The sequence below is a fragment of the Drosophila sulfurigaster genome, chromosome 3, assembly GCF_023558435.1.
Source record: "Drosophila sulfurigaster albostrigata strain 15112-1811.04 chromosome 3, ASM2355843v2, whole genome shotgun sequence".
In the NCBI taxonomy this organism is placed as follows: Eukaryota; Metazoa; Arthropoda; class Insecta; order Diptera; family Drosophilidae; genus Drosophila; species Drosophila sulfurigaster.
The window spans coordinates 22,468,004-22,492,834 of NC_084883.1; the positions used below are offsets into that span (position 1 = coordinate 22,468,004).

General features: G+C 43.2%; 5 protein-coding genes across 5 annotated transcripts in view; 3 read left to right on the forward strand and 2 right to left on the reverse strand.

The window, feature by feature from the left end:
- LOC133840980 (protein prickle) overlaps positions 1-9,108 on the reverse strand; it is a 70,127-nt gene extending 61,019 nt beyond the window's left edge. The window contains exon 1 of the mRNA XM_062273209.1: positions 8,065-9,108. Within this exon, the coding sequence (XP_062129193.1) occupies positions 8,065-8,102 (38 nt within the window). The 5' untranslated portion in view covers positions 8,103-9,108. The remainder of the gene's footprint in view (positions 1-8,064) is intronic.
- LOC133841260 (antichymotrypsin-2) lies at positions 413-3,503 on the forward strand. Its single transcript, XM_062273630.1, has 3 exons — positions 413-618; positions 680-2,041; positions 2,104-3,503. The coding sequence occupies exons 1-3, from the start codon at positions 603-605 to the stop codon at positions 2,247-2,249; spliced, it is 1,524 nt and encodes a 507-aa protein (XP_062129614.1). The 5' UTR covers positions 413-602; the 3' UTR covers positions 2,250-3,503.
- On the forward strand, positions 3,589-6,111 carry LOC133841261 (serine protease inhibitor 42Dd). Its single transcript, XM_062273631.1, has 4 exons — positions 3,589-4,870; positions 4,937-5,087; positions 5,159-5,388; positions 6,015-6,111. The coding sequence occupies exons 1-3, from the start codon at positions 3,797-3,799 to the stop codon at positions 5,275-5,277; spliced, it is 1,344 nt and encodes a 447-aa protein (XP_062129615.1). The 5' UTR covers positions 3,589-3,796; the 3' UTR covers positions 5,278-5,388; positions 6,015-6,111.
- Positions 5,414-7,806, forward strand: LOC133841263 (serine protease inhibitor 42Dd). The gene is made up of 4 exons (XM_062273632.1): positions 5,414-5,666; positions 6,015-6,910; positions 6,972-7,116; positions 7,181-7,806. The coding sequence occupies exons 1-4, from the start codon at positions 5,648-5,650 to the stop codon at positions 7,300-7,302; spliced, it is 1,182 nt and encodes a 393-aa protein (XP_062129616.1). The 5' UTR covers positions 5,414-5,647; the 3' UTR covers positions 7,303-7,806.
- Positions 9,109-9,242: 134 nt separating the features above from the next.
- LOC133840981 (serine protease inhibitor 42Dd) lies at positions 9,243-12,667 on the reverse strand. The gene is made up of 4 exons (XM_062273210.1): positions 12,505-12,667; positions 11,537-12,414; positions 11,334-11,478; positions 9,243-11,274 (listed from the first exon to the last, which is right to left on the reverse strand). The coding sequence occupies exons 1-4, from the start codon at positions 12,527-12,529 to the stop codon at positions 11,150-11,152; spliced, it is 1,173 nt and encodes a 390-aa protein (XP_062129194.1). The 5' UTR covers positions 12,530-12,667; the 3' UTR covers positions 9,243-11,149.
- Positions 12,668-24,831: the final 12,164 nt, after the last annotated feature.

A 24,831-nucleotide genomic window follows, 5' to 3' on the forward strand; every position in this document is an offset into this window, starting at 1 on the left:
ACTCGTTGTATTCGAGTCACTCTCGTTGACTCGTTGTGCATATATTTTCTTTATGTAATTAGAATCAACAATGCCGGGGTTTTTCCAAACGCAACCTGGAACATACACTTGATGCCTCAACGCTGCTCAATGCTGCTGATGACGACTGCCGGCAAAAACGAGCTCGCACTCAACTCAACTCAACGCTGAAAGCTGGAAAGCTGAAGCAAAGTGCAAAGTGGCAACTGGTTTTTTGCCCGCAACTCGCACCGCATCACCCACTGTGCAATGGGACAACAGCGCTCGAAGCGTTCTAGACCGGTTATCTCGACAAGCTCATCCACAGCTTCAACTGCTGCTCAGTGCTCAGTGCTCAGTGCTGTTTGCTGCTGCTTAACGCTCTCAGAACTAAGTCGCCTTTGGCTGTGCTCGACACTTTTTGCAATGATCAGTTTCGTATTAAAGCTACGCCCGAGCTGAGCTGACTTCACAAACGGCCGGAGCCCAAACGAACGCAACGCAAACGCAGAAATTAAAAAGAAGAAAAAAAAAAGCACAGCTCGTCAAGCAAAAAAAACGAAGAAAATAAACAAGTTCCCAGGGTAACAAAGTAATTGGCAGCCATGTCGTGCAAATATTGTAAGCAACAACAACAATTGTGTGCTGCTTTTTGAGAGTTCTAACCAAGTCCGCTTCACAGCTTCCACAGCATTGTTGCTGCTCCTGGCCAGCTGCTGCCTGTGTCTGCAAAGCGGAACTGTCGCCTCCACTGGCATCTATGCCCGCATCAACAACGTAGTCTTCGGCACCCGTAGCTGGGCACCCAACGAAAACAGTGGCATTCAGACCAGATCCGGCGTAGGTCCTCCATTGGCAGCTTCGGCTCCGGCAGCGCAAGCTGCGGACTTACAGCGTCCACAGGCGGAACAATCAACCTACAATGAACAGCGCAATAATGTACGCCAAGCGGCTGCTCCACGTTCCGATCAAGCCCCAACTCCCGCACCCGTTGTGCTCACTGGCCAAGGCAGCGTCGACCGCGAGATTGCTCCCGCGGGTCCTACGCGTCCGCCACCACAACTCAACAATCGTGAACGCTTCAGCTCTGTGCTCTTTCAGCCCATCGCTCTCAGCAATCAGCGCAGGAATGTGGTCTACTCGCCCTCCTCCGTTCATGCCATGCTCGGTCTGCTCTATTGCGTGTCACATTTCGAAACAGCCAATGAACTACGTCGCGTCGGTCAATTTGTCGATGATCAGGCCTCCGTGGGCAAGGATTTTCAACGCTTAAACGCTCAACTTCAGCAACTGGATGGAGCTCAGTTGATTGTGGCCAACAAATTGTTCTACAACCGTGAACACTCCAGCCTGAATCCCGACTTCAGACGCTATGCCAATCAATTATTTGGCACCGACATTGAGGCTGTGGACATGAGGCGTGCAGATAACACAGCGCGCAAGATCAATGCCTGGGGAGCGGATGCCACGAGGCAAAAGATACGTGAGCTCGTCAGCGCGTCGGACATTGATGAACAGACGCATGCGTTGCTGGTTAATGCCATCTACTTCAAGGCCCGCTGGGCCACCGAATTCTCTTCGATGGACACCAACCCGGAGAAGTTCCGCGTGAGCAACAACGCCGTCGTCACAGTGCCCATGATGTACAACGATGACATTTTCCCCTATGCCGATCTGCCCGAGCTAAATGCCAAGGCATTGGAGTTGCCCTATGCTGGCACTCAGGCCACCATGCTGCTGATACTGCCCAACGAGGTGGAAGGTCTGCCCCAGCTGGAGCGTATGCTGGCCCATCCCGATAATGATCTGAATGTGATTGCCTCGCGTTTGCGTCGCGAAACGGTCACAGTGCGTCTGCCCAAGTTCCGCATTGAGATGGAGCAGGATTTGATGCGTCCACTGCAGCAGCTGGGCGTGAATCGCATGTTCACCGTTGACTCCGAGATCGATGCCATGCTCATGAAAAAGGTGACAATCTCGAAGTTCTTGCAGAAGGCTTACATCGATGTGAACGAGGCGGGCTCTGAAGCAGCCGCCGCTTCCTGTGAGTAGCAAAAGTCAACCAATTCTCAATCGGTTTGTTAATAATCTCTTGCCTTTTTATAGATGCCAAATTTGTGCCGCTTTCGCTGCCGCTGAAATCGCGCGAATTCACTGCCGATCATCCCTTCATCTTTGCCATTCGCACACCGGAGACAGTGCTCTTCATTGGCCATGTGGTGCTGCCTACACAGCCGACTGGAGCGCAGTGAAAAAGGTCGAACTCATCGAATAGCTCTTAAGTTATACGCATTTTGATACTCTATTCTATAAACGTACTCGTAAATATTTAACTAAAATTTCATCTCTACAAATTCACAAAGAAAAAAAAAAAAAAAAGAAAAAAACGTAAGAAAAAAAAATTTAATTCCGACTTGTCTTTATTCATGGCTGATAACCTTTGTGCAGCTGATTGTTCATTCAGCTTCTGTACCTTTTCCAGATGCAGCTGCTGCTGCTGTTGTTTCTCTCAGTTTACGACGATGTGGAGCTGTTTCTGTTTGCTGTATCTGGCAAACCCGTTTTGTTCGCCGTGATGGGCACCCCGTCTCGCCTCCCCCTTCTAATGGAAGCTACAACCGCGTTTAACCAATGCAAATTTCTCAATCACATTGGCAGCTAAGAAACAACAAAAAACTTCCTCATTGAACACGGTCGAAATCGTACTCATATTCATATTCAGGTTCTTGTCGGGAAGCCCAGCCTCATCGAGAGTAGTATGTTAACATGTCGTATGAGTAATCTAAAAATCCCGTTGAAAATCCAACAGTTTAACTAATGTACTTGGTTAGCATTGTATTGTTGTATTGCGTCATAAACGACTACTAGGAATTACAATATCACGTAGAATGTGTGTGAGAGACTTGCGGAGAGCGAGAGCAAAGTTCTTGAGAGAGAGAGAGAGAGAGAGAGAGAGAGATTCACATGCTATAGGCTGCGATCTTGAGACAATAATGTGATGCCTTATTTGTTTATTTCAAAATTCCACTGATAACAATAAACCAGTTTCTCTTTTAAGTAATAGTATACAAAACAAACATTCCTGTGGCTTCCAATAAATAATAATACTAATATTTTATTGGCGTGTGTTATCGACGGCATTACCCATAATTAGACAATATTATGATGGGAAATGAATTACACTTAATATAACTTTAGCTTGAGAAATGCTTCTTATATTTCGATGAATAATAAGTACTCAAAAATAATTTTTTTTTATTTTTGCTGTCGGGTTTCACATGCTTTTTTCGACAGTCTGGAATATTTTTGTATATGGTATATTTTCAATTTAATAGCATTTTAGTATTTTCAGTATACTAATTTGGTATACAAATTTGGTGTATGTATTATTTATCTAAAATGTGTAGAGTGTATCTTAAAGCCGAGCACTCTCGACCGTAGCATTCTTAATTATTTCTATACTCTTCTAACTATCTTATGGAATTAAAAAATAGCTGCCAAAAGAATTAATTTTCGATTTATTCTTACTCCATCAACCTAAGCTGTTGACTTATAAAAGTCAAGAATTCTCTCAGTCCGAGAGAGCTGCAATTATCTAGATTCGCTTGTGCTACCAATTAGGTCATTTATTTTCGTTGAACACTCTGATTAAGTTGTTTCATTCTGGGGCCTATCATCTCTGTCATTCAGCTCTCGCATATCAGCTAAGAATTTCAATTAAAAACAAATGTCGAGAGCTTTTTGTTTGGACTAAAACCGGCTCAATGCCAATTGCCCGACTGTGTGTGACTGTGTTGTGATGCTTGTGGTGTTGTGTGTTTGTGTGTGGAACGTGAGTCGCAGTTTAGTTGTGAACGAGCCACAGAAGCAACAGCAGCCAACCCAAGTAACGAAAGCTTGGAATTACCCAACTTTAAGCATGACCACCGACAACTGGAGACGACTTCTAATAGTTTCCGCCTCGCTGTTGACACTGCTCGCCATCAGTTGCCCGGCGAGCGGCAATCCGGCAGCGTTGAGCTCGTCCAGTGAGCGATTTGCACTGCGTCTGGCCACAAGTCTGGGATTATCGCAGCCCCACAGCAATGTTGCCGTGTCGCCACTGCTACTGCAATCGGCTTTAACGCTGCTCTACACCGGAGTAGCGGACGATGCCACAGCTGTGGCACGGCAACTGCGTGTGGCACTGGATTTGCAGTACTTGGGCACAGGGGAGCAAGCGTTGCAACAGTTTCAGCAGCTGATTGCGCAACTGAAGGAATCGTCGGCGATTGGTTGCAAATTGCGACTGCTCAGTGAATTCTATACGGATGAACGCTACACTTTCAACTATCGCGATGCGTTTATGATGCGTGCCGCAACCTTGGGCATTGGCATGCATCGCCTGGACTTTGACAATGTGCCGAACTATGAGTTCCTCGCGCGCAGCAACTACAGCGTGGGCGAGCTGGTTACCAGCTCCATGTTGCATGCCACAACGGGCAGCGACACGCCTTTTCTACATGTCTCTGCACTCACATTTGACGCCCCTTGGGCCCAGGGCTTTGATCCGCAGCAGACGCAGCGTATCAACTTCTTCAGCCATGGCCACAGCCCGAAGTTAGTGGATGCCATGTTCGTGCAACACAGCTTCCGGTATGCGGAGTTGCCAGCGCTCGATGCCTGCATCATTGAGTTGCCTTATGCCAGCGCTGAGCTGAGTCTGTTCATCATCTATCCCAATCAGTTGGAGGGTTTGGCGAAGCTGGAGCGTCAATTGTCGACCTACGATTTGCAACAGCTGCGACACGCGTTGAGCGAACGCAAGTTGGCTTTGACGCTGCCCAAGTTCAGCTTGTTGGCGCACACGGAACTGCACCAGATACTGCAACATGTAAGTGTGGCAAGAAGCAGTGTGGTAACTCTTTAATATCAACTCTATTCCTCTCTGTACTTACAGCTGGGTCTGGACAAACTCTTTAGCTCGGAGGCGCAGCTGCACAAAGTGTTCAGCTCGATATTGGCGAGCTCTGCGCCACATTTGACGGCTGTGCCGCACACGGCGTTGTTTGAGGTGAAGGAGGCAGGTGGCCAGAAGGATAGAACATTCGGTAAGTGAGGCAGCACATTGCATAAGCTTAGAACTGTCTTTGATCAGCTGCTGCCCGCTCCTCCATTGCAGCGGCAGCCTTTACCGATCTATTCCGCAGCACTCTCTCGCTGGTGATCAATCATCCGTTCTTCTACGCCCTCGGCAATGGCAAGTCTGTGCTGCTCGCTGGCCATGTGGTCGACATCTAGCCATAGACATAGTTCCACTTCCACCTCCACCTTCACATCCACTGCCGGGCCAAGTACGCTACAGCTAGAGGTTATCGCCTTATCAGCGACTCAATAAACAACATGCCAAAGGTGATAAATGACGTGTAAACAATTCATCATAAAAACTAAAAACTCAGCTGTGCTCTGAGTGAATTTGAATCGAAATTGGAATCGGAATCTCAATCTAAGTCTAGGTCTAGCCTCCACAATTGCTCACCAGCCAGTGTTAGATTCAGTTCACATTCAGACGCTCAACGACGCCAATCAAAATAGTGTAAAGCGCAAATTGACAATAAAGAAAAAAAAAACACACAGAAACATACATATATATATATTCATTTAGCTGATCATGGCACTGCGCCTCTTACGTAAGCCTCAATTATTGCCTAGAGCTTGGCGAAAAAAAAAAAAAAAACAAAAATCGCTGTGATCTTTATATGAGTTTGTACTCGAGCATGACAAAGAGTGACAATATTTATGGCTCAAAATCCAGTTCGGTAAAATCTCAATAAACTAGAAGACGACTGTTGGCACATCTCAAGGTTCATTGTATTGTGCTGTCATATGAGAGAATCCAACACATAATTAAATTGGATTTTTATGCCAAAATATTGTAGCTCATTCGTAATGAATGCGCATACTTGTCAGCTCATTATGTGCTTGATGTGTTTTTTTCGTAGTGAAAATGATGATGTTTCCTCTGTTGTTATTTGCAGTTTCCTTGACGATCGTCGTCTGCTGTCAGGCGAGCACTACATCCAGCTTGGATGCATCTGTGGATCGCAATCTCTTAGCAGCACAGCTCTACAATGCCGTGGGTGCGGAGCATCTCAATGAAAACATTGTGATCTCACCGGCAGCGATACAGACCTCCATGGCATTGGCCTTCTATGGGGCCAAGGGACAGACAGCCATCGAGTTGAAGGAGGGCATGCGACTGGGTATCGGGGATGGCGATCAGGTTGCCCAGCGTTTTGGCAGCTACCAGCAATCGCTGACACGCGACAACAATCTGCGCCTGGCCAACAACATTTACATCAACGAGAATCTGGAGTTCAAGGGCGCCTTTCGTGAAGTGGCCCAGCGTCAGTTCGACTCAAACATTGACAAACTAGATTTCCATCCGCCCTACAACAAGCGCACCGCTGAGGGCATCAATCGTGCCATTGCCACCAAGACCAACGATCAGATCACGGATATACTCAAACCTGAGCTGCTCAACGATCGCACCGAAGGCGTCATTGTCAACGGTGTCACTTATTCGGCACCCTGGCAAAAGGCCTTCAAGCTGGACAAAACCGAGCGTCGGTCCTTCCGCACTGGCAACGGTCAGTCCGTCCAGGTGGAGACCATGTGGACACTGCAGCACTTCAACTATGCCGAGGTTCGTAGTCTGGATGCCAAGGTCGTGGAGCTGCCGTATCAGAATTCTGAGTTCTCCATGCTGCTGGTGCTGCCCAATCGCAAGGATGGACTTCGGGCGCTGCAACAGAGTCTTTCTGGCAAGAATCTACTTAGCGAACTTGGTGAAATGTCACAGCAGAAGGTCGAGGTGCAGCTGCCCAAGTTTAGCGTTACTTTTGGACTCAGTCTGGAGCAGCCCTTCAAGCAGGTGAGTCAAGGTTGTCCCAATGAAATGAACACTCTTTAACCCAAACATTATCACTCTGCAGTTGGGTATTACGACCATGTTCTCACGTTCTGGCGACTTTGGCAACATGTACCGCATGTTTGTCAGTCATTTCATCAACAGCGTCGAGCACAAGGCTCACGTTGAGGTCTCTGAGGCAGGCTTGGAGCAGCCCATCGAATCCGGAGGTAAGCTACTTTAATTACTACTAAATACTGATTAAATAACATATCTTTAAATTCGTTTTGGCAGTTCTGAAGAGTCTGTTCTCGCGCAACAAGAAGTTCGAAGCCGATCATCCATTTGTGTTCGCCATTAAGCACAAAGACTCCATTGTCTTTATGGGCCACATCGCCAACTATGCCTATGTGTAAAGTGTTAACGCTTTCCTCCCCTGAGGTGTTAATTAATCACGCTAAATGTTTGTTTTTCTTAACGAATGCAAATTTGTTCAACACTCAAATAAAGTTTTGACAACCTTTTTGCGCAACATCAAATAAATATTAATTAATATTCACCTAAAAAAAAGAGGTAGTTTTTTTTTAAGCGAAAATTTTTAAAAATATTGTGTTGTCTAGTTAATTAAATTTCGCAATAATACAAAACAGATTCATATTTATGATGATAAAGTATAAAAATGCTGCCAATATTTTTTTTTTGCATATTCAACACATTAAATAATAAATTGGATTAAATAATAGCAGCGGAAATTAATGCCTGATTTGAAGATGCTTAATTGACTGTCAATTAACACACTTTGGAAATGGAAAATTGAGCAATTAATTAACATAAATATAAAAACGCAAAAATATTAAATTTATTATATAATGAAATTATAAAACGATTAACAAAACAATAAAATTGAACCAACATTTTAACACTTAAAATGCAAAATAAAATTTATTAAACCTGTAACGTATAAATAATTATTAAAACTAAGTTATTATTAAAAGAATCACTAAATGTTGAATTTTTAAAGGGTATTGGAGATCAATAAAATAAATTTATTAACATTTTGTCAAAAGATTCATCGATATTTCGGCACCCTAAAATATTTTATAAATTTGCCATTTAATATTTGCGCTTTTAAGGCCCAGCTTATAATTATCAAGATTTGGCATCGGGCTTTGACTCACCTTTCGAGCTCGACGGGCATTTGATTTGTGTTATCCATTTTTGTGTGTGTTGTTTGGCGAATCCTTTTTCTCCTTTTTATAGCTATCTAAGCGGTTTATCAGATGATTTTGTGTTTTGTTTTCGCTTGATTTACATTTATCTTTCACTCTGCACAAATGCACACATAAATTAACATTAACCGATTGCGATTTATTTTATTTTGTATTTTTCTTATTAATTTGCCTGCCACAGACTGTGGCAAATTTGCAGATTGGACTGTGCGCAGGCGCAGCCTTTTGGCATTTGCTTTAACACATTTGTTTCTTATTCTCTTTTTTGATCTTTTTTTTCTTGTTGTTGTTGTGCTTAAGTAATTTATTTACTTTTTGTCGCTGGTTTTCTAATCGCGCACATAAATCAACTCACAACTACAACGAACAGACAACTGGTAACAATTTGAGGCAATGCGTTTATGGTTTTACTTTTAATATCTTGCTTATTTTTTGCAGTTTTTATTTCTTTTATACTCTCCGAGTATTTATGTGCTTATGTGTAGTTAAATAATTTTGGTTCATTGCCTGTCGATCTGTGGCATGGGAAACTGGTTCAATCGGGCCGAATTACGTTTGGTTGTTAGCCGTTAAGCTTAATTGTATATAAAAGTAATGCGATGATTGGTAAATTTTAATTTGAATATGAATTGGGTATCCAAAAGTGGTGAAGAGGGAAACGGAGGGGGACAAGCAATTTTGATTAACACGATAAATTAATTTCAGCTTTGCTTGGCAACATTTTGATGGACATCAATTAAATGCGAAATTATCGCATTGCGGGGCAATCGTTGAAGACATTTTAGGACCATTTCAAATAATTTATGCACATTTTCCGCTTTTACTGCTGCCACAACACACACACACACACACACACACATGCGAAGTGGTCACTTATTTTTTGCTTGCTGGGCAATTTAATTCCTGGCTAGCTGCCGTTTTATAAGGCAGCTTGAACCACGCAAAACGGCACCAAAAACAAAGCAAACAGCTACCGCGATTCTTTTGGCGAGATAAACGCAAAACACACACGCGTGGGCGGCAGTTAGAGGTCTGCAAAGGGGGGCGAACGGGGGCGGGAGGCAGCTTCTGAGCGACACCGTTGGGTCAGATCAGGCTGCAGTTTTTATTTTTTTCGTTTCTACGAGTACGATTTTCGCTAGTTGCGCGCAACACGCACGCACATGCACAACAGGAAAATGCGAGCCAAACGACGGCAAAGCGAACGCGATAAAAACTCTTTTGCCGCCAAGCCAAATTCGTCTGTCTCGTTTGACACCAATACACAGACTGAGCGAACGATCCTCGTTCGTATTCGCATGCACGAAACGATGCGATCGTTAGCTCTCGCTCTCTCGCACTCGCTCTCTTTAGCGCGGTGGCTCCAAAACGCCGCAGCGCGACGCCAACTCCAAACCAACAACAACAACAACGCCAAATGCAACTCCGACAGCAGCTCACTGTGCTCACTAGTTGCTCTCTCTTTTCGTCTCGCTCTCGTGAGCAAGAAATACTGGTTAAGCGCTGTGCGCTGTTGAGAGCAAATACTGGGCACGCTTGCTTCAGTCTGGTTGCTTCAACTGGCACTGGCTGCATGTAATTGTCGTTGTAATTGTAATTCTTGCAGCGCGCCCTCGCTTCGCCTGCGGTCAGTCAAGCACTGTCCAAGTGCACGTCTGCGCTCCATCTCGCTCCCTCGCGTGTCCCTTTTTGTTAGATTCGTTTGTATTGCTTGACAAGTTTTTCTTTGTTTCATGTTCGCTTTGTGACTGGAATTTAAAGTGGGTTCGCTGACGCCCTCTCTCTCTCTCTCTCTCTCTCTCTCTCTCCACTGCTTGATCAACTGGCAGCAACAGGCACCAGTTGCAGCAGGTGCAGCTAAAGGCGCAGGCGCTTTTAAAACAAATGCAACAAATGCCACAAATGCTTCAAGGGACAGACCATTATCTGATCGCTCCGAACTGAAGTAACCCGAAACTCGTTTACACCCCAGAACTGACCTCAACTTAGCTAATCCTAATGTCTTTGGCTACTTAGTGATTCAATTAGATGCATCTCGGATGACAACATCGAATGGGTTCCGATGTCCAATGCGTCTATATATCTTCTTGGTCAGGGCGATCAACTTTTCGAAGTGTAAGCCAATCCCCCAGCTTAAGATCTTGGCTCAAATATCGAACGCAGTCGGTTGAAGTAACAGTCTGAAAAATAATATAAGATCTCTCCCCTCTTGACTGATCATATTTAAATATTAAGCAAATACTTTTCGAGTGCATTACCTTTTGTTTTGTTTGAGTTTTGAGTTTACCTTTATTTCTTGTTTACCTTATTACCTTATGTTTTTTTCATTTTTTGGGTCGCACGTAAGCCCATTTGACTCGAAAAAATTTCTTTTGTTTCCATTGCTTATGTTTATTTTTAGCTTGACATAAGCAGAGGCTTCAGATGTCGGCTATAATCGCCGCTATGCAAACCACGTAATTTGATTATGAAGAAAACAGATTTGCAAAGTGGAAATAATCAATGTAATTCCCATTATATATGGGACACTCATCCAGCTAGCAGTCATAGTTTTCTCTGAGATTTCAAGATGAAGTTCGAGCTGTTGCTGCTAACACTTCTAGGTCTATACTCGATACTTGAAATAATTCATATAATAATAAACTTAAATCTCTTCTCTGTAGCACATAGAATTCTGCCAGAAGAAGTGAATCCTATAAACTGTAGAGTGAGCTTGAAGCCAATGCTTATCTGCGCTTTTAGTGGGTGTTTCCTGAACATCGACCAAAAGGATATTGAATTACTAAACTGTGAACGCAAGCAAAAGGGACTCAGCAGTAAGATTTCTAATGGATTCGACCTGTACATCTACTTTAACTCTTTTAATCACCATAGATATCGAATTCGTCGCTGAGGGAGAATGCCCAGAATCATTTATACCTGCTTGCAAAACCTTTGATTATAAATAAGTATCGAATAATTGGAATTTATTAAAATGCTTTCAAATTATGATTATATAATTGAAGTGTGAGAATAAATGAATGTTGTGCTTAGCCTAAAACTTCACAATATGACCCGTGAAATAAACCGCATGCTGATCGCGAATGATGAAAACAAATGGATGATCGGCCACAAAAGTCTTGGGATCCAATGGCAACGACATGGGAACACCAGCAGCATCTAAAGGGAGAAATAAGATAATAGTGGAAGGGTTTTGCAGAGAGATTGAATGAACTTACAGCTGATGCCTGCTGCCTCGCAGCCAATCTCATTGACATCGATGAAGGTCTTGTGCTGCAACTTGGTGATGCGAGTGCCAATAGGCGACTCTTCGAAGATGTTGCTGAAGTCAGCTCCCGCCGAGAACATGGCATTGATGCCCAACTATAGAGAAGATGATGGATGAGCTTTAGAAGATTCCCCTTACCCCTAATTTACTTACCTTATTGAGTGTGGGCTTCAGATCGGTGTCGAACTCAAACTTGAACTTGGGCAAATAGACGGCGACACTTTGCCATTGCCAGCGCTCCTCGAGCAGCTTGAAGTCCACGCCCTTGAGTTGCTGTTCCAGCTGCTGGAGACCGCTACGCTGGTTGGGCAGAATGAACCACATGGTCAAGTTGATGTTCTCGAAGAACAACTCAATTGCCTTGGCATCCAACTCCGGATAGTCGGCATAATAATACCAATTATCGGCAAACATTGTGGGCACCTGCACGGCTTTGTCTTCACTCAACCAGAAGTCGCGATCCTTGGTGTCATCGTCATTGAAAGGACGTGCCCAGCGAGCCTTGAAGTAGATGGCATTGATGAGTGCCACATTCGTATCGGGCTCCAACTTATCGACCACATGCTCGATCTTTTCCTGCGTCTTGTGCTTCACCCAGTCGTTGATGCGTTGCACCGCCTTCGATTCTTGCTCAAAGTTCATGCTCTCCACCTCGGAGTCAAAGTACTTTGCGGCCACATCGCGAAAGTGTGGCGCCACCTTGAGATTCTCGCGTGTGTACACTTTGTTGGCGATCTCCAGCACCGTCTTCGATTTGATGTATGAGTGCAGCAGTCGATGGTAGCTCTCGGCCAGCCCGTCTTTGCTCTCCTGCGCCGAGGCATGCAACGTCTTCTGCAACTCGGAGGCCGTCTTGCCCTCGGCGCCGTAATAGGCGAGACCCAGGGCGAGTTGCACGGATATGGGCGAGATGATCACATTCTCATCCTGACGATCGGTGGCCAGGGTCTGAAAGAGTTCGGTGGCAAACAAATTGCGTTCCTTGATGGTGTTTGCCACACAGAGCAGTGGCAGCAGCTGCAGCAGCAGAACTGCATGAAAATCGAGGCATCATTAGTCAAAAGCACTGCAGGGAATACACAGACAGAGATACATATATAGAAGCAGAGAATCCAACTTACAGCTCAGCCAGTGGTGGTTGTTCATTGCGCCTGCGTTGACACCTTGAGACTAAAAGTGAAAAGGCTGCAGAGGCTGTCATTTATAGCTGCGCCAGGAATCGAGCGCAAGAATCACGACGCGGCTGCGCAATGCGCTTTGCATTTCAAGCAGCTCCCTCCACACATCACACAAAAAGAAACGAAACGAAACGAGCCAAAGCGAACCTAAAAGAAACAGTGGAAAAGAAAGAAAGGCTAGCTAGCACAAACAGCAGGAATCGTCTGTTGCTTCTGGGCGGTTCTCGTTCTGGGTGTGCGAAATACTGGGAACACTCTTTCTCTCGCTCTATCACTCTCTCACTGCTCACAGCGCACTTGAGTTCACCGTTTTGTCTTTTGCACTTGTCTGCTTTGTGCTATCTCTGTCGCACAACGAGCACTTGAGTGTTGTTGCTTCTGCTGCTGTTTGGAAGGGCTCGACGTGGATTCACTCGTCTGTCAAATTGAAGCTGCGCACAGTGTGATCAATGTGAGAAAACTGCCCATGCCATAAAACTCTAACTCGAACTCTAATTTTGTGTTTTATGCGTTGATTTTAATGAGGCTATTTTTGGTATTTGTTTAGATAATGCATCCATAAACAACACACACACACACAAACACAGTACATAATATCAGCGCAGCAAAACAAACAGGCAGTTTCATAAATTGTTTATCGACTGACCCCCAACTCCTCAAGTCCATGCACACACACACATGCACACCGTTCCAATTAAACGCAACACGCACACATCAATTTCTGAGTAACTAAAAACGCAGCAGGGCCAAGCAATTGCTTGTTCGCTTGCTCCCTCGCACAGTCTCGCTCGCTCACTCACTCAGTCTTATCCAATGTTTTATCGTTGAACAGTAGAGTGGGGAAAGGGGAAGGGGAAGTGGAAGGGGAGGGAAAGAGGCACAGTGTGCTGTTGGGTATCAAAGTCCCGAAATTTGTTATTTATGCACAGTTTGTGTGAAATGCTAATAAATTTTAATGGAATTTTAAAAACATGCTTTATGGCCTGGTTCGCGGCATGCTGCGAGAGGACTACATAACATAAATATAAATCTTGACCAGGCCAACTACCTTAACTTGGCCAATATCGTCTGCCTTTCCACCGCGACTTTGTTTTATTCTTCTCTGTTGCTTTTTTATGTGGTAGCGCAAAATTATCTTGGCTACCGTATGAATGATTTGTTATTAATTGTGGGTGAAGGCGTCGCGTTGTTGCTCACTTTACGACTTTCTACGAGTCGATAAACCAGATTCCAAATTAGCCAAAGCCTTATATAACTACGATTATACACATGTGTGTGAGTGTGTGTGTGTGTGCGTGTGTGAGGCTGGTCCTGGCAACGACCGAAGCTGCCAAAGCGTTGACCGTTCTGATTGAATGATTTCACTGATCGAGACAAAACATGTTAAAGATCGTGATCGCTGTGGCTGCCAGGCTATAGCTAAGGCTAAGGCTATGGCTGTGGTTGTTGCTGTGGCTGTTGCTGTGGCTAAGCGGCAGGCTGTTGTCTTTATAGATACACAACACGGCAGCCAGCAACAGGCAAAAAATAAAAACGGAATGCCGATAAAAGAGTTTTGCGACTGGACACAAGGCACAAGTTGATGCAGCAGGTCGACACGAGACAGGAGACAACCCAACAGACAACAGGCAAAAGGCAGGGGGCAAGTGGCAGGGAGAGGCGGCAACTGGCGACAGAGCTAATGCTTTGGCTTTGGCTTGAGCTGCATGCAACGGCAGCAAAATGCTGCTGATAAAAATAACTTGCCACAAAACTTCTTCGTTTTTTTTTTTTTTTTTGAGCCGTGCGGAAAAGCACAAGAATGATGAGCCAGCAACAGCAACAGCAACACGAATTATGTGATCGTTCCAGCATCTCTCATGGATGGAAGAAGCATCTCTCGGTGCACAAGACACACACAGAGAGTGTTGTGGGTTTGCCTGCGTGCAAGAGTAACCCAAAACCAGTTGATGATAGAGCAAAAAAAAATACAAAATAAATACAAAAAAAAAGTAAAGAGAGAAATAAGAAGGCTGTAGAAAACAAAGGCCCCCAAAGTGAAAGAAACCGAGCCCAAAAACAAAACAATGGCAGCAATCGCTTAGATCCCCTCCCTTCACCCTCTTCGCCCACACTGTTGCCCTTTTTCTTGTTCTCTAAGCGCAAACAATAAATTTTCACATAACTACACAAACAAAATAATTGCAATTTGCATAGCAACCACGATCAACAACAATCAACCATCAAGATCAGTTTCCCCATTGCGTGAGTTCATCGCAGCATTTAGAATTATGATTGTCCTGTGCGCTTTGGGGGAGAAAAATGCTATTCACTTAGTCAGAAAGTTGCTTCAAACAATTAAAATGTTGGCGGTGCAGAAAGTTGGCCACAACAATTAAGCCAAACATACCAAAGAGACATTGGATTAATTTAAATAGAGAAGTAAAGATGTTTTATTATGAGTTGCTTAGATTACAGACAGAAGCTTGATCTGTTGTCTGAGAACAGATTTCAAATAAAAGTGCCACTCATTGATGCTTACTACTGAATAGGAATACTAAAAGTTTCTAAAATTTAACAAAATTTAAAGTTAATAAATAAAATAATTAATAAGTTTAGGCACTCATATGGCTTTTCGTACCAATGTGCAGACAAAAAAGACAGTTTTTTTTTGCATTATTACCACTTTTGAAGATAGAAATATGAAACTTTGTACATATACATATGAACTTAAAAAATAAAAATAGAATTTCGGATTTATTTGTTTTTTTTTTTTTTACAGTTGGATCACGCCTTTTTTTCCCGCCCAACTTACTTTAAGATTGAGATTTTAAATAATAGAGCCAATAATTTAGGTTGTTTATAACCTTTTGTCTTAGTTTTGATATCAGCGCATTACATACCAAATGTAAAATAAATAAATAATGTTTAAGTAAATAACTACAATAGATTACAATTCAATTTAAATAGATAACTGTAATGCTTCAATACAGATATGCATAGACTTACCTACTTTGTGGCTTGTGAATAGATTGCCTAATTGTAGATAATAAACTTATTAGGGATTACTTTGAAAATTGAGATTTAATAAAATGGTTTAGGCTTAAATATTAGCACTTAACATTGCCATAAAGTTGTCATACTTTCTTGCAAATTTTAATTGCCTATAAAAATTCCAATATTTCGGATTAGTCAAATATGTAAATGCATTTATAAATATTTTCAATGACAAAGCGTTAACTTTGTCAAACAGTTGTAAAACACAAGTCAACAATTTTAAATGGCATTTAACATGCATAAAAAACACTGAGTTATTTACAAATTTTTGTAGCTAATGAAGTGAAGCCATACAAATAATTGACAATCTAAACAATATATTATATATTTCTTCAACATTTGCGATTTCCTGTTGCGATAAATACAGCTGCAGCTTTAGGCAACAATCGTTATCTTGTTATCATGGTAAATTCAACTTCAGGCTATGTCTTTAACTAATATTGCTTATTACGCCTGTAGTAAAAACAACTGTAAATTGCCAGCCACAAACTTTCTTGCCTGCTGCTGCTGTTAGACAAGTGCAAGGTGTGTGTGTGTGACTGTGTATAATTAGCCAATTGCAGTGGCTGCTGAAATGCTGCAATGCTGCAATCTAATCGACAGTTTGGCCAGCACTTTGCAGTGAAAACAAGGCAGAAAAACTTTCATTCAATTTCAACATCAATATCGATATCGACGACCGTCAATACGACGACGACGACGACGACAACAACAACAGCAGCAACAACAGCAACAACAACGGCAACGACAACAAATCAAGCAAATGGAGTTTTATGCAAAACCAAAAGTCGCCACGCTTCACGAGGCGGCGACAAACATGGGACCGAGAGACACTCAACCACTTGACCACTGCAGTGGAGAGAATCGAACGACCAGCCAGAGTCGCTGACAAGCGCAACAACGACAAGAGCAACAAGAGCAGCAGCAACAACAACAACAACAACAACTGAACGACAACACGGATGACACAAACGACACGTCAATCTTACCCGCTGCCCACATGCGGCATGCAACATGGAACAGGATTTTCCAATTCGAGTCGTTGCCGCGACAAATTAAGCTGGAAAAATGCAAGTACAACTGCAACAACAACAACAACAACAGCAACAGCAGAAAAACAACAAGTTGAGCCACATTATGCGTATTTAGAACTCGTTGTACTTCTCGTTAATTAGCACTAAAATAAGTGAGACTGGCGAGACCCTTGAACGCTGCACTCTGCACGCTGCACGTTGCACGTTGCATGCATCATGTTGGCTTGCCATTTGTTTTGATCGCCATCTCGCAGTGCGATCCTTTCAGTTTCTACGAAATCGGCGACATCTTTAGCTGAGTCAAATAAGGCGACAAGGCTGACGCAACATGTTGTTAATGTCCGTTAAGGCAGCTGACAGACGCCCAATCAATTGATAGCATCATCAAAGGTTCATAGAACTCAAAAAATCAACAACAACTGCGGATCGATCAATTTAGCGAATTCATAACATCAATTTGACTGGGCTTTTGGGCAGCCTTCAATCGATTTGATGTTGCCCATCGATCGATTGATTTGTGTCGCAATCTGCAGTGAAAACAGTCTGTCATAAAATGTCAATTAGCTGATCAAAATCAGCGTATTTTCTACTTCAATTTATGGCCATCGGCAAATTACGTATTTGTAGAATCAATGCCACAAGGCAATAGTCAAACTTAAACTGAAAGCAACACAATCCACAATGACAAGATCAAGATGCTGCGCCTACTTTGTGTGGTACTTTATGTAACGATCAGTCTTTCAAACGTTTTCCGCTTTTGAATTGCAAATGAAAATGTTGCTGCTTGCTGCTTGCTGCTTGCAACCACAACAATGGCACACGCGATCATCTTCTTTTTTTTTTGCAGCTCTCCAACAAATGATGCTGTATGTAGGTGCTGCTCCTTGGAATTCATTCCTCTTTCCCTGCGTATGCTAATTTTTATGTCGAAACATCGATCACAGCTCCAAGAATCTGCAAGAGTAAAAACCTGATAGCTAGAATGAGACAGATAGATTGCTACATTAAACTGCTCCACACGGTTTTAAGTCATCGCCTGAAAGTAGGCAACACTTTTTGTGCGCGCCACCAACTAGACAGGCAATTTGGCAACCGCTCAACTCGCGCCTAAATTGAACTGTCAGTTTTAGTTTTTTTCTATCTCGTTTCTTTTTTTGGTAGCCTCCCTCTAGCGTGTAATTTATTGACGTATTGGCAGTGCTTTCACACGGATTTCACAACGATTTTAGAACGATTTTAGGCGAGCGTGTGAACGTCAACAGCAGGCAGCTATGCGAGGCGACAGGCAGATGGGTAACCAGGCAACGAGCCAGGACTGTCTCCTTCGCTGCCTGCCCCCACTTAATATGCAAATAGAATGAAACAAAAGCCGCTTCACTACAGCGGCGGCACATGTGCGTTTTAAAAGCGGATTTCCAAAATTGCCGCACACACAACTCGCGTTATTTTCCTCGTTCTTTCTGCTTTTTTTTTACGAGCATCGCAGTTGTGGCGTGGGGAGCGGAAATTTATTGTGTGACACGCCTGCGAGAATAGTTTTAGAGAGTGCGTTTTATGACGCTGACTTTGGTGTTGTGCCCCAAACTGTGAAATGTGTTAATGTGCGAGATTCGCATGGCGACTTTTAGCCGCGGAAATTTAAGTTAAAGCAGCCGCCTAAAAGTATGCAACGTTAGCTACAGCTGCAGACTTAGGATTCCGGGGGCGTGGTCCACTCACTCACGCAAAGTTAACAATTGCAAAGTGTAAAATGTGTTAAGCCAACTGAAATGGGGGAAAACGAAAGCTGAACCCATCTCTCCACCTCCCTCCTCCTCCTCTAGGTCCTGCACTTGAAGCTTAGAAACTTTTGTTGCTGCCCTGCGACTTAGTTTTGCTTTGATGGATGTAAAGCCCCATTGTGTTGTGTGAGTGTATGTGCGTATGTGTGTGTGTGTGTGTGTGTGTGTGTGCGTGAGCAAGCATGTGTGAGCGTGTGTCTGTGTTTTCTTGTTGGATTTATTTGTGGCAACACAAAGATTTTTTTAATGGCATCTTTTGTAGCTATTTTTTTATACCACTCCAAAAAAAAAGAGAAGAAAAAAGAAAAATAAGAAAAGCCATTTCATAAGTACTCATGTGTGTGTGCGTGGGTGTGTGTGCCTGGGTTGAGCACTTGATATGGGTGCAGACAAGGGTGGGTGGTTGGAGAACTCTTTTAAGCACAAATAAACTTGCCACATTGTTGCCCTTTCATTCTGTCGCCACCCCGCTGGCATCTCGGGCGGGGACTTGGCGATTTCGTCAGAATCTCCGGGAAGAAGCAAGTGCGAGGAGTGTGCACTCAAGCAAGGTGTTTGCCTGTTAAATTATATAACAATGCAATGAACTGTAAAATACGCAGCTAAGTGCTGCTGCTTAGTGCGCGCAGCTCTCTCAAAGCTGCCACTGCAAAATGCCATAAATGGACACAACTCACACACACACACACTGCTTAGGAGGTTGAGGGAGGGGGGCTGTCACAAAGCCATTATATGGCTTAATTATGATGCAGGTAAAAAGTGACGCAAAACTGCTCAGAAATGGAGCTGGCATTCATAGAAATTGTGCACATTTTGTTGGCTGCACACAATTGCTGTCGCCGTTTATTAATGGCAAGTTATTACATGAAATGTTAGCTATGAATTAAATTTGACAGGACTCATAAACAATTCTAGTCTTATTTTTAAAGTGGAGTACTCAAAATATAAAAAATAGTTGTGATTTTACTAGTATTAATATATAATGGCAAAAATAATAACAAAATATATTAATGTAATTGAGAAACTTACGTGCTTGTATAAGAACTTTGAGACTTCTTAAACATGTTTAGGACATTTCACATTTGAGCTACTCTCAGATAATTAAAACGCTTAACGGAATGAAAACGTAATAAAATATGTAAAAAAATCTATTTCAGTTTGATTAATTGTATCAAACAGCAGTGAAAGTATTCAACAACTGGGGAGTAATTATGAATTGTGCATGATATCATTTGTCTTCCGGTTGATGAATCGCAGAGCACGTCAACATTTGCCACTAATGTCAAGGTCGACCACTCCTCAAAGCTTAACACGCTCCTCCAAAACATAGAAAAGAATTCTACCAAAACACGCCACAAAATTGTGTTAAATAATGAAAAACTAAATTTCACATTTAGATAAAGCAAATGTGAAAATTATGCAGTGCCTGAGCCTAATTTATAAAACAAACAGCAGAGCAAACACACACATATATACTTATATAAGTATACTGCTGCACACGTACGTGAGTTTTAAATGTAGGCTAAATATGAATTACCGAGAAAATAGTGCGTAGTTAATTAAAACATAATGAGCATTTAACATGCAGCCAAGCAGTCGGAGTCTAAAAATCAATTAAAGCATAGCATACTTTCGGGCTGCGTGCGTAAGTGTATGTGTGTGTGTGTGGGCTGCCCCATAAAAAGTAGCTCACACTCAGATACTTTGTGGTAAATGCTTTAATGTGTGATAGCAAACGAAGGACGAAAGCAGTCGCAATTTAAATTCAAATCGAAATGAAATGACTTTACTTAGATCTACTTATGTGAAAGATACTTATGAGGGGAAGCATGCTCTGGGGGATGCCCCCAAATGTCCCCCTCGAAGTCTGTGGCAAACACCCTGCCTGCCTGCCTGCCTGCCTGGTCTCCCCCTTAATTTAAAGATTACTTTTCCGCTGCTTGCGTTGCTCTCCTCCTTCCTCAGTCCAGTATTCTGTTTGCGTTCAATTGTTTTTATCAGTTTACATTTAAAAACAAAACAGTAACAAAACAACAAAAAAAAAGAGAAGAGAATACGACAAACAAATAAAAGCCATGATGGTTTTTTTTTCGAATGCTCGCAGAGATTTAGCTGTGATTTAGCCAGCAATCGCTGGAAAACACATAAACTTTTTGCCTCTTTGCTTTCATTTTATTGGCATTGCTTTTAGGGGTTTTCCCCCAAACTCTGTTAACTCTCTGTTCGAGAGGGGGGAGAGTGGGAAGATGCTGAGCTTTGTTTGTATTTGCTTCGATTTGTTTCAGCAAGGGATTGGAAACGAGCTTAGACGGAGGCAAGTGCAAAGCCTTCAATATAATTGAAACTTTGCTCATTAAATGTTTTCAATGGAATCGCAATGAAAGCCTTGAATATAAAAAGGGTAGATTTAAAATGTGGTTTGCGAGAGTCATATTAAAGAAGGAGAGACAGATATTTGCAACATATCGATTAAGTTTAAAATGTTGTTGAAAGCATCCCATATTCAATTCCTCTCTCCGCTTGACTGTTATTTTTGCATGCCAACGACAGGCGACAGAAGTTGAGCTCCCATTACTCATCTTGGTCTTGGGGATATTTGTCTATGGGTTGCCAAGTAAGACGTTTGCATTACACGCTTGTATGTCTGCAGTCATGAAATATAATGAATGATGTCAGGAGCTTGTCAAGAACACATGCGTCTGTCAGTCTGTCTTTCTCTCTGTGTGCTGAGGTGCACATGAGTCTGCTATGACTCCGGTATAACTGTCAATGTGGCGTATGGAGCGTCAGTCAGCGCCCTTAAAAGTAGACAATGATAATGATTGCTGTGCTGTTGCTGCTGCATCATGGCGGAGAAAAAACTTCCCTCTAACTGTAACTGTTACCGTTACACGGTACGCTCTTGCAAGCATCTGACGGATGAGACAATTTGTCATTCGCCGTTGCAGACGCGACATGGCACAAGTCTCAATTCAACATTTCTGCCACTTGCTGACAATGGCAACCAACTATGTAGTGGAGGGAACACAAAAAAGTTACCCTCAGCTTGTGCCCCATGTGTGGGGCACGCCTCATTGATTGGGCGTGCGCCACACAGGTCGCAGCTGTTGCAGAAAAGTAATAATAATGCCCAAGCAACTATGAGGACAACAACAATAAAACTCAAGTGCGGAAATGCAAATAGCTGCGAGACTTCTTTGGCGGCTTTAAAGCGGCTTTAATAACTGCCCAAATAGCTGCAGGCGCAAGGCGCAGTCCCTGGACAGCCACAAAGGCGATTATATCAGAGAGAACGCGAAGCGAGTCCTGAATAATTATAAAATTTCAGAGCACAACAAAACGCACACAGTTACATATGCACACGCACGACATTCATAAAATTGTATAAAAATGTAATGGCATTTAAGTGGCCGTTGGCGTCGCTTTCCTTTTTTATTTGCTGCTGCTGCTGTGAATAGCAAGGCACAATTAATATTATGGCGTGGCACCAAAAGTTGATGTGCCACCTCAGACCACTTGCAACACTTGTGAGAGCGAGAGGGAGGGAGGGAAGAGTGGGACATGCCCGACGGCGCGGCAGGAAGCACTTAGCGTCGCAACATGCAAAATGAAAAATTGTGCTGCCTGCTTTTATTTTTCGGTGGGGCGGAGCGCACAGCCATTGAACTTGTAAAGCCCTGCAAACAAGGCACACAAAATAAAATGAAGCATAAATAAAAAATACTAAAAATTCATAAGTGCTTGCCATAATTCATGACCTGCTGCCCTGTCCAATTACTGTGTCCATGAAATTGCCTTTGTTCGTTTGGGGGGCACTAAACTTGTGTTATCAGACGACGCGTTTATCAGAGCTGCAACTGCCAGATATACTACTATATAGTCGAGGCATGCATATGGCTGGTTTGAGTTGCGACATTCTAATTGAGCTAATTCCGTTGAATTCAAGTCGCGAAAGCTGCGAGTTTTCAAGCTTATGCAAATAAATATGGCAAACGTACGTGACCAAGTGCGTAATATGGAAAAAGTTGAGCTTCAACAGCAGCTCCAGCAGCTCCGAACAACAGCCAAGTCATCATTACGCTGTGCGAATTTCAAATGAATGTCAGCCAAAGGACACACACACACACACATACACACAGACAGAGACAAGGCACACAGCCAGAGACATGTAGGCGACAACATTTGAATTCCTAAGCAGACAAACATCGTTCACTTGCTGTCTCCCACTCTCTCTCTCTCTCTCTCTCTGGGTGTTTGTCTGGCAAAAGTAAAAGTTTTCATTTAATTTCACAATTTATTTTAATTTGCAGCAAGTGAATGACGTTGCTGTCGTTCAATTAGTGCAAACGCAAAGGCTGCTAAAAATAATATAGCATACAATTAGGCGAAGCATCCACAAAGTATATGCGTGTGTGCGAGTGTGTGTGTGGGTGTGTGTAGTCCAGTGTTGACGCTTGACGACAATTCCCCAGCTGTGCATGCATCATGGCAATGCAAAAGTCTTCCACTACGCATGGCAACACGGTGCGTATGATTGATGCGGATGTGCCACTGTGGTGTGCCGGGCAGACGACGCAAATGTAATTTGTGCGACTCTTTGGGGAACCAAAGTTCGAAAGCGACTTTGACTGATGAACTTTGCATAGTAGTGTGGCAAGAACTTGAAGCTTAAAGCTACTTAAAGGCCAACTTATGGAAGACCATAGACAGTCGAGTCAGCGCATCGATCTTCATTTCGGTTAGCATGGAATTCAATCAAGTTTTTCCATTTGCTGGCAAATTGAAAACATATGTTCCACACACACACGCACACTCATATGCTGCGACGACAAGTTAAAACAAACGCCGCCATAAAACAAACATACTTCATGCCCAAGGAAACAGGAACAGGAACTGAAACAGGCAGCAGCAAACACGGAAAGAAAGGCTACTTAAAAATGTTGCACACGTACAGCCAATTGTGAGCTGGGCCAAAGAAAAGCAGCCCCAAGACTATCACACACACATTCACATGTAGAGTCAACAACTTTGCCGACAACTCCCCAGAGCCTGGGAGTCCAAGACCCACAGCCAGGCAATGGCAACTTCATCAGTCGGTTTGTTATGGCCTTGGCTTTGGCAGCATCGTTGTCATCATCATGATGACGATGATGAGTCTCATCAGCAGCAACATGTCTAAGGCGTTTTTGCTGTCCCTCCAATCATTCACACACACATTCACACACACACACGCTCAAGCACTACTAAATTTCACGCAATCACGACTGCACATGGAGTTTTCCTTGTTGTTGTTTTTCCTTGTCGTCGTCGTTGGCAGCCTAATAAAATATTTAGTTGGTGCTCATTGACAAGTTTGCAGACACTGACAAGGTCCTCAGCTCCTCAGTTGTGGCTTCTGTGGTCTCTTTATGCTCGTGTCTGACATTTGTGGCAGGTGTCGCTCACTCGCTTAGCCCAAATCATTTACATGCTGCCAGGATTTTCTTTCATTTACGACCCACACAATCAATTCTATTAAACGCACATCAAAATGCTCGAGCTTCGCTCGCGGCGCGCGGAAATGATGAAAAATGCAAAACCAATATTTAAAATGCCATTAAATCAAACAAAGTGCAACAATGTGTGACTCTGGGTCAAATGATAGGGGCAAAAATATTCAAAATACTCAAGGGGAATGAGGGAGGCGAAGCGAGCTGCGCATAAACAACGTTTAATATCTCATCAAGTGTTACGCTTTACGACTACTTAAAAACACATAAAAAATGCCAAACAAAATCAACGATGAAAGCCATAAATTCTTGTGAATAGAAATGAAAAGCCACTGAGCGCTGTTCGGGCCAGAAAAACGAAAGCAAATGTAAAAGCGAAATGGTGAAAACCCAGCGACAGCAGCAACAACCACATTCCACAACCCACACAGCGAACAGATTTAATGATGCAGCATGATTTGCGCATAAAAAAAGAATGGCACAGACAGGACTAGCATCAGCAACAGCAGCAGCAGCAGCAGCAGGAGCAGGACGAGCACCAGAAACAGGATAAAGCAGGACTTCGACGCCAACTGAGTCTGAGACTGACAGCAACTGGTAACGGGTAACTGGGCGCTGTCTTGCTTTGATAAACTGCACTTTCTCACACATACAACAACAGCAATATACACACACAGATACTAACTCACACTTACACACACACACAGGGTCTGTCGCTTTAGTTGCGCATAAAATGTTAAAGGCGTTTATATAAAAGCCAGCAACAACTGCTTGCCAAACGAAAGTTACGAGCGAACGGGTGAATAAACCTTATGTTACACACACACACACACACACACATTTATGTAACACTGGGAGAAAACCTCGAGAGTTCACAATTTGTCCCTGTGGAAAATTTGGTAGTATTCATATATTTATTTCGGTAATAAG

Coding starts and splice junctions, on each gene's coding strand:
- LOC133841260 (XM_062273630.1), top strand. Junction 2,042..2,103: donor TGAAGCAGCCGCCGCTTCCT/GTGAGTAGCAAA, acceptor GCCTTTTTATAG/ATGCCAAATTTGTGCCGCTT.
- LOC133841261 (XM_062273631.1), top strand. CDS start 3,797: ATGCTTGTGGTGTTGTGTGTTTGTGTGTGGAACGTGAGTCGCAGTTTA. Junction 4,871..4,936: donor TGCACCAGATACTGCAACAT/GTAAGTGTGGCA, acceptor CTGTACTTACAG/CTGGGTCTGGACAAACTCTT. Junction 5,088..5,158: donor CCAGAAGGATAGAACATTCG/GTAAGTGAGGCA, acceptor CCTCCATTGCAG/CGGCAGCCTTTACCGATCTA.
- LOC133841263 (XM_062273632.1), top strand. Junction 6,911..6,971: donor TGGAGCAGCCCTTCAAGCAG/GTGAGTCAAGGT, acceptor ATCACTCTGCAG/TTGGGTATTACGACCATGTT. Junction 7,117..7,180: donor GCAGCCCATCGAATCCGGAG/GTAAGCTACTTT, acceptor TCGTTTTGGCAG/TTCTGAAGAGTCTGTTCTCG.
- LOC133840981 (XM_062273210.1), bottom strand. CDS start 12,529: ATGAACAACCACCACTGGCTGAGCT. Junction 11,479..11,536: donor TGAAGCCCACACTCAATAAG/GTAAGTAAATTA, acceptor TCTTCTCTATAG/TTGGGCATCAATGCCATGTT. Junction 11,275..11,333: donor CGAGGCAGCAGGCATCAGCT/GTAAGTTCATTC, acceptor TTCTCCCTTTAG/ATGCTGCTGGTGTTCCCATG.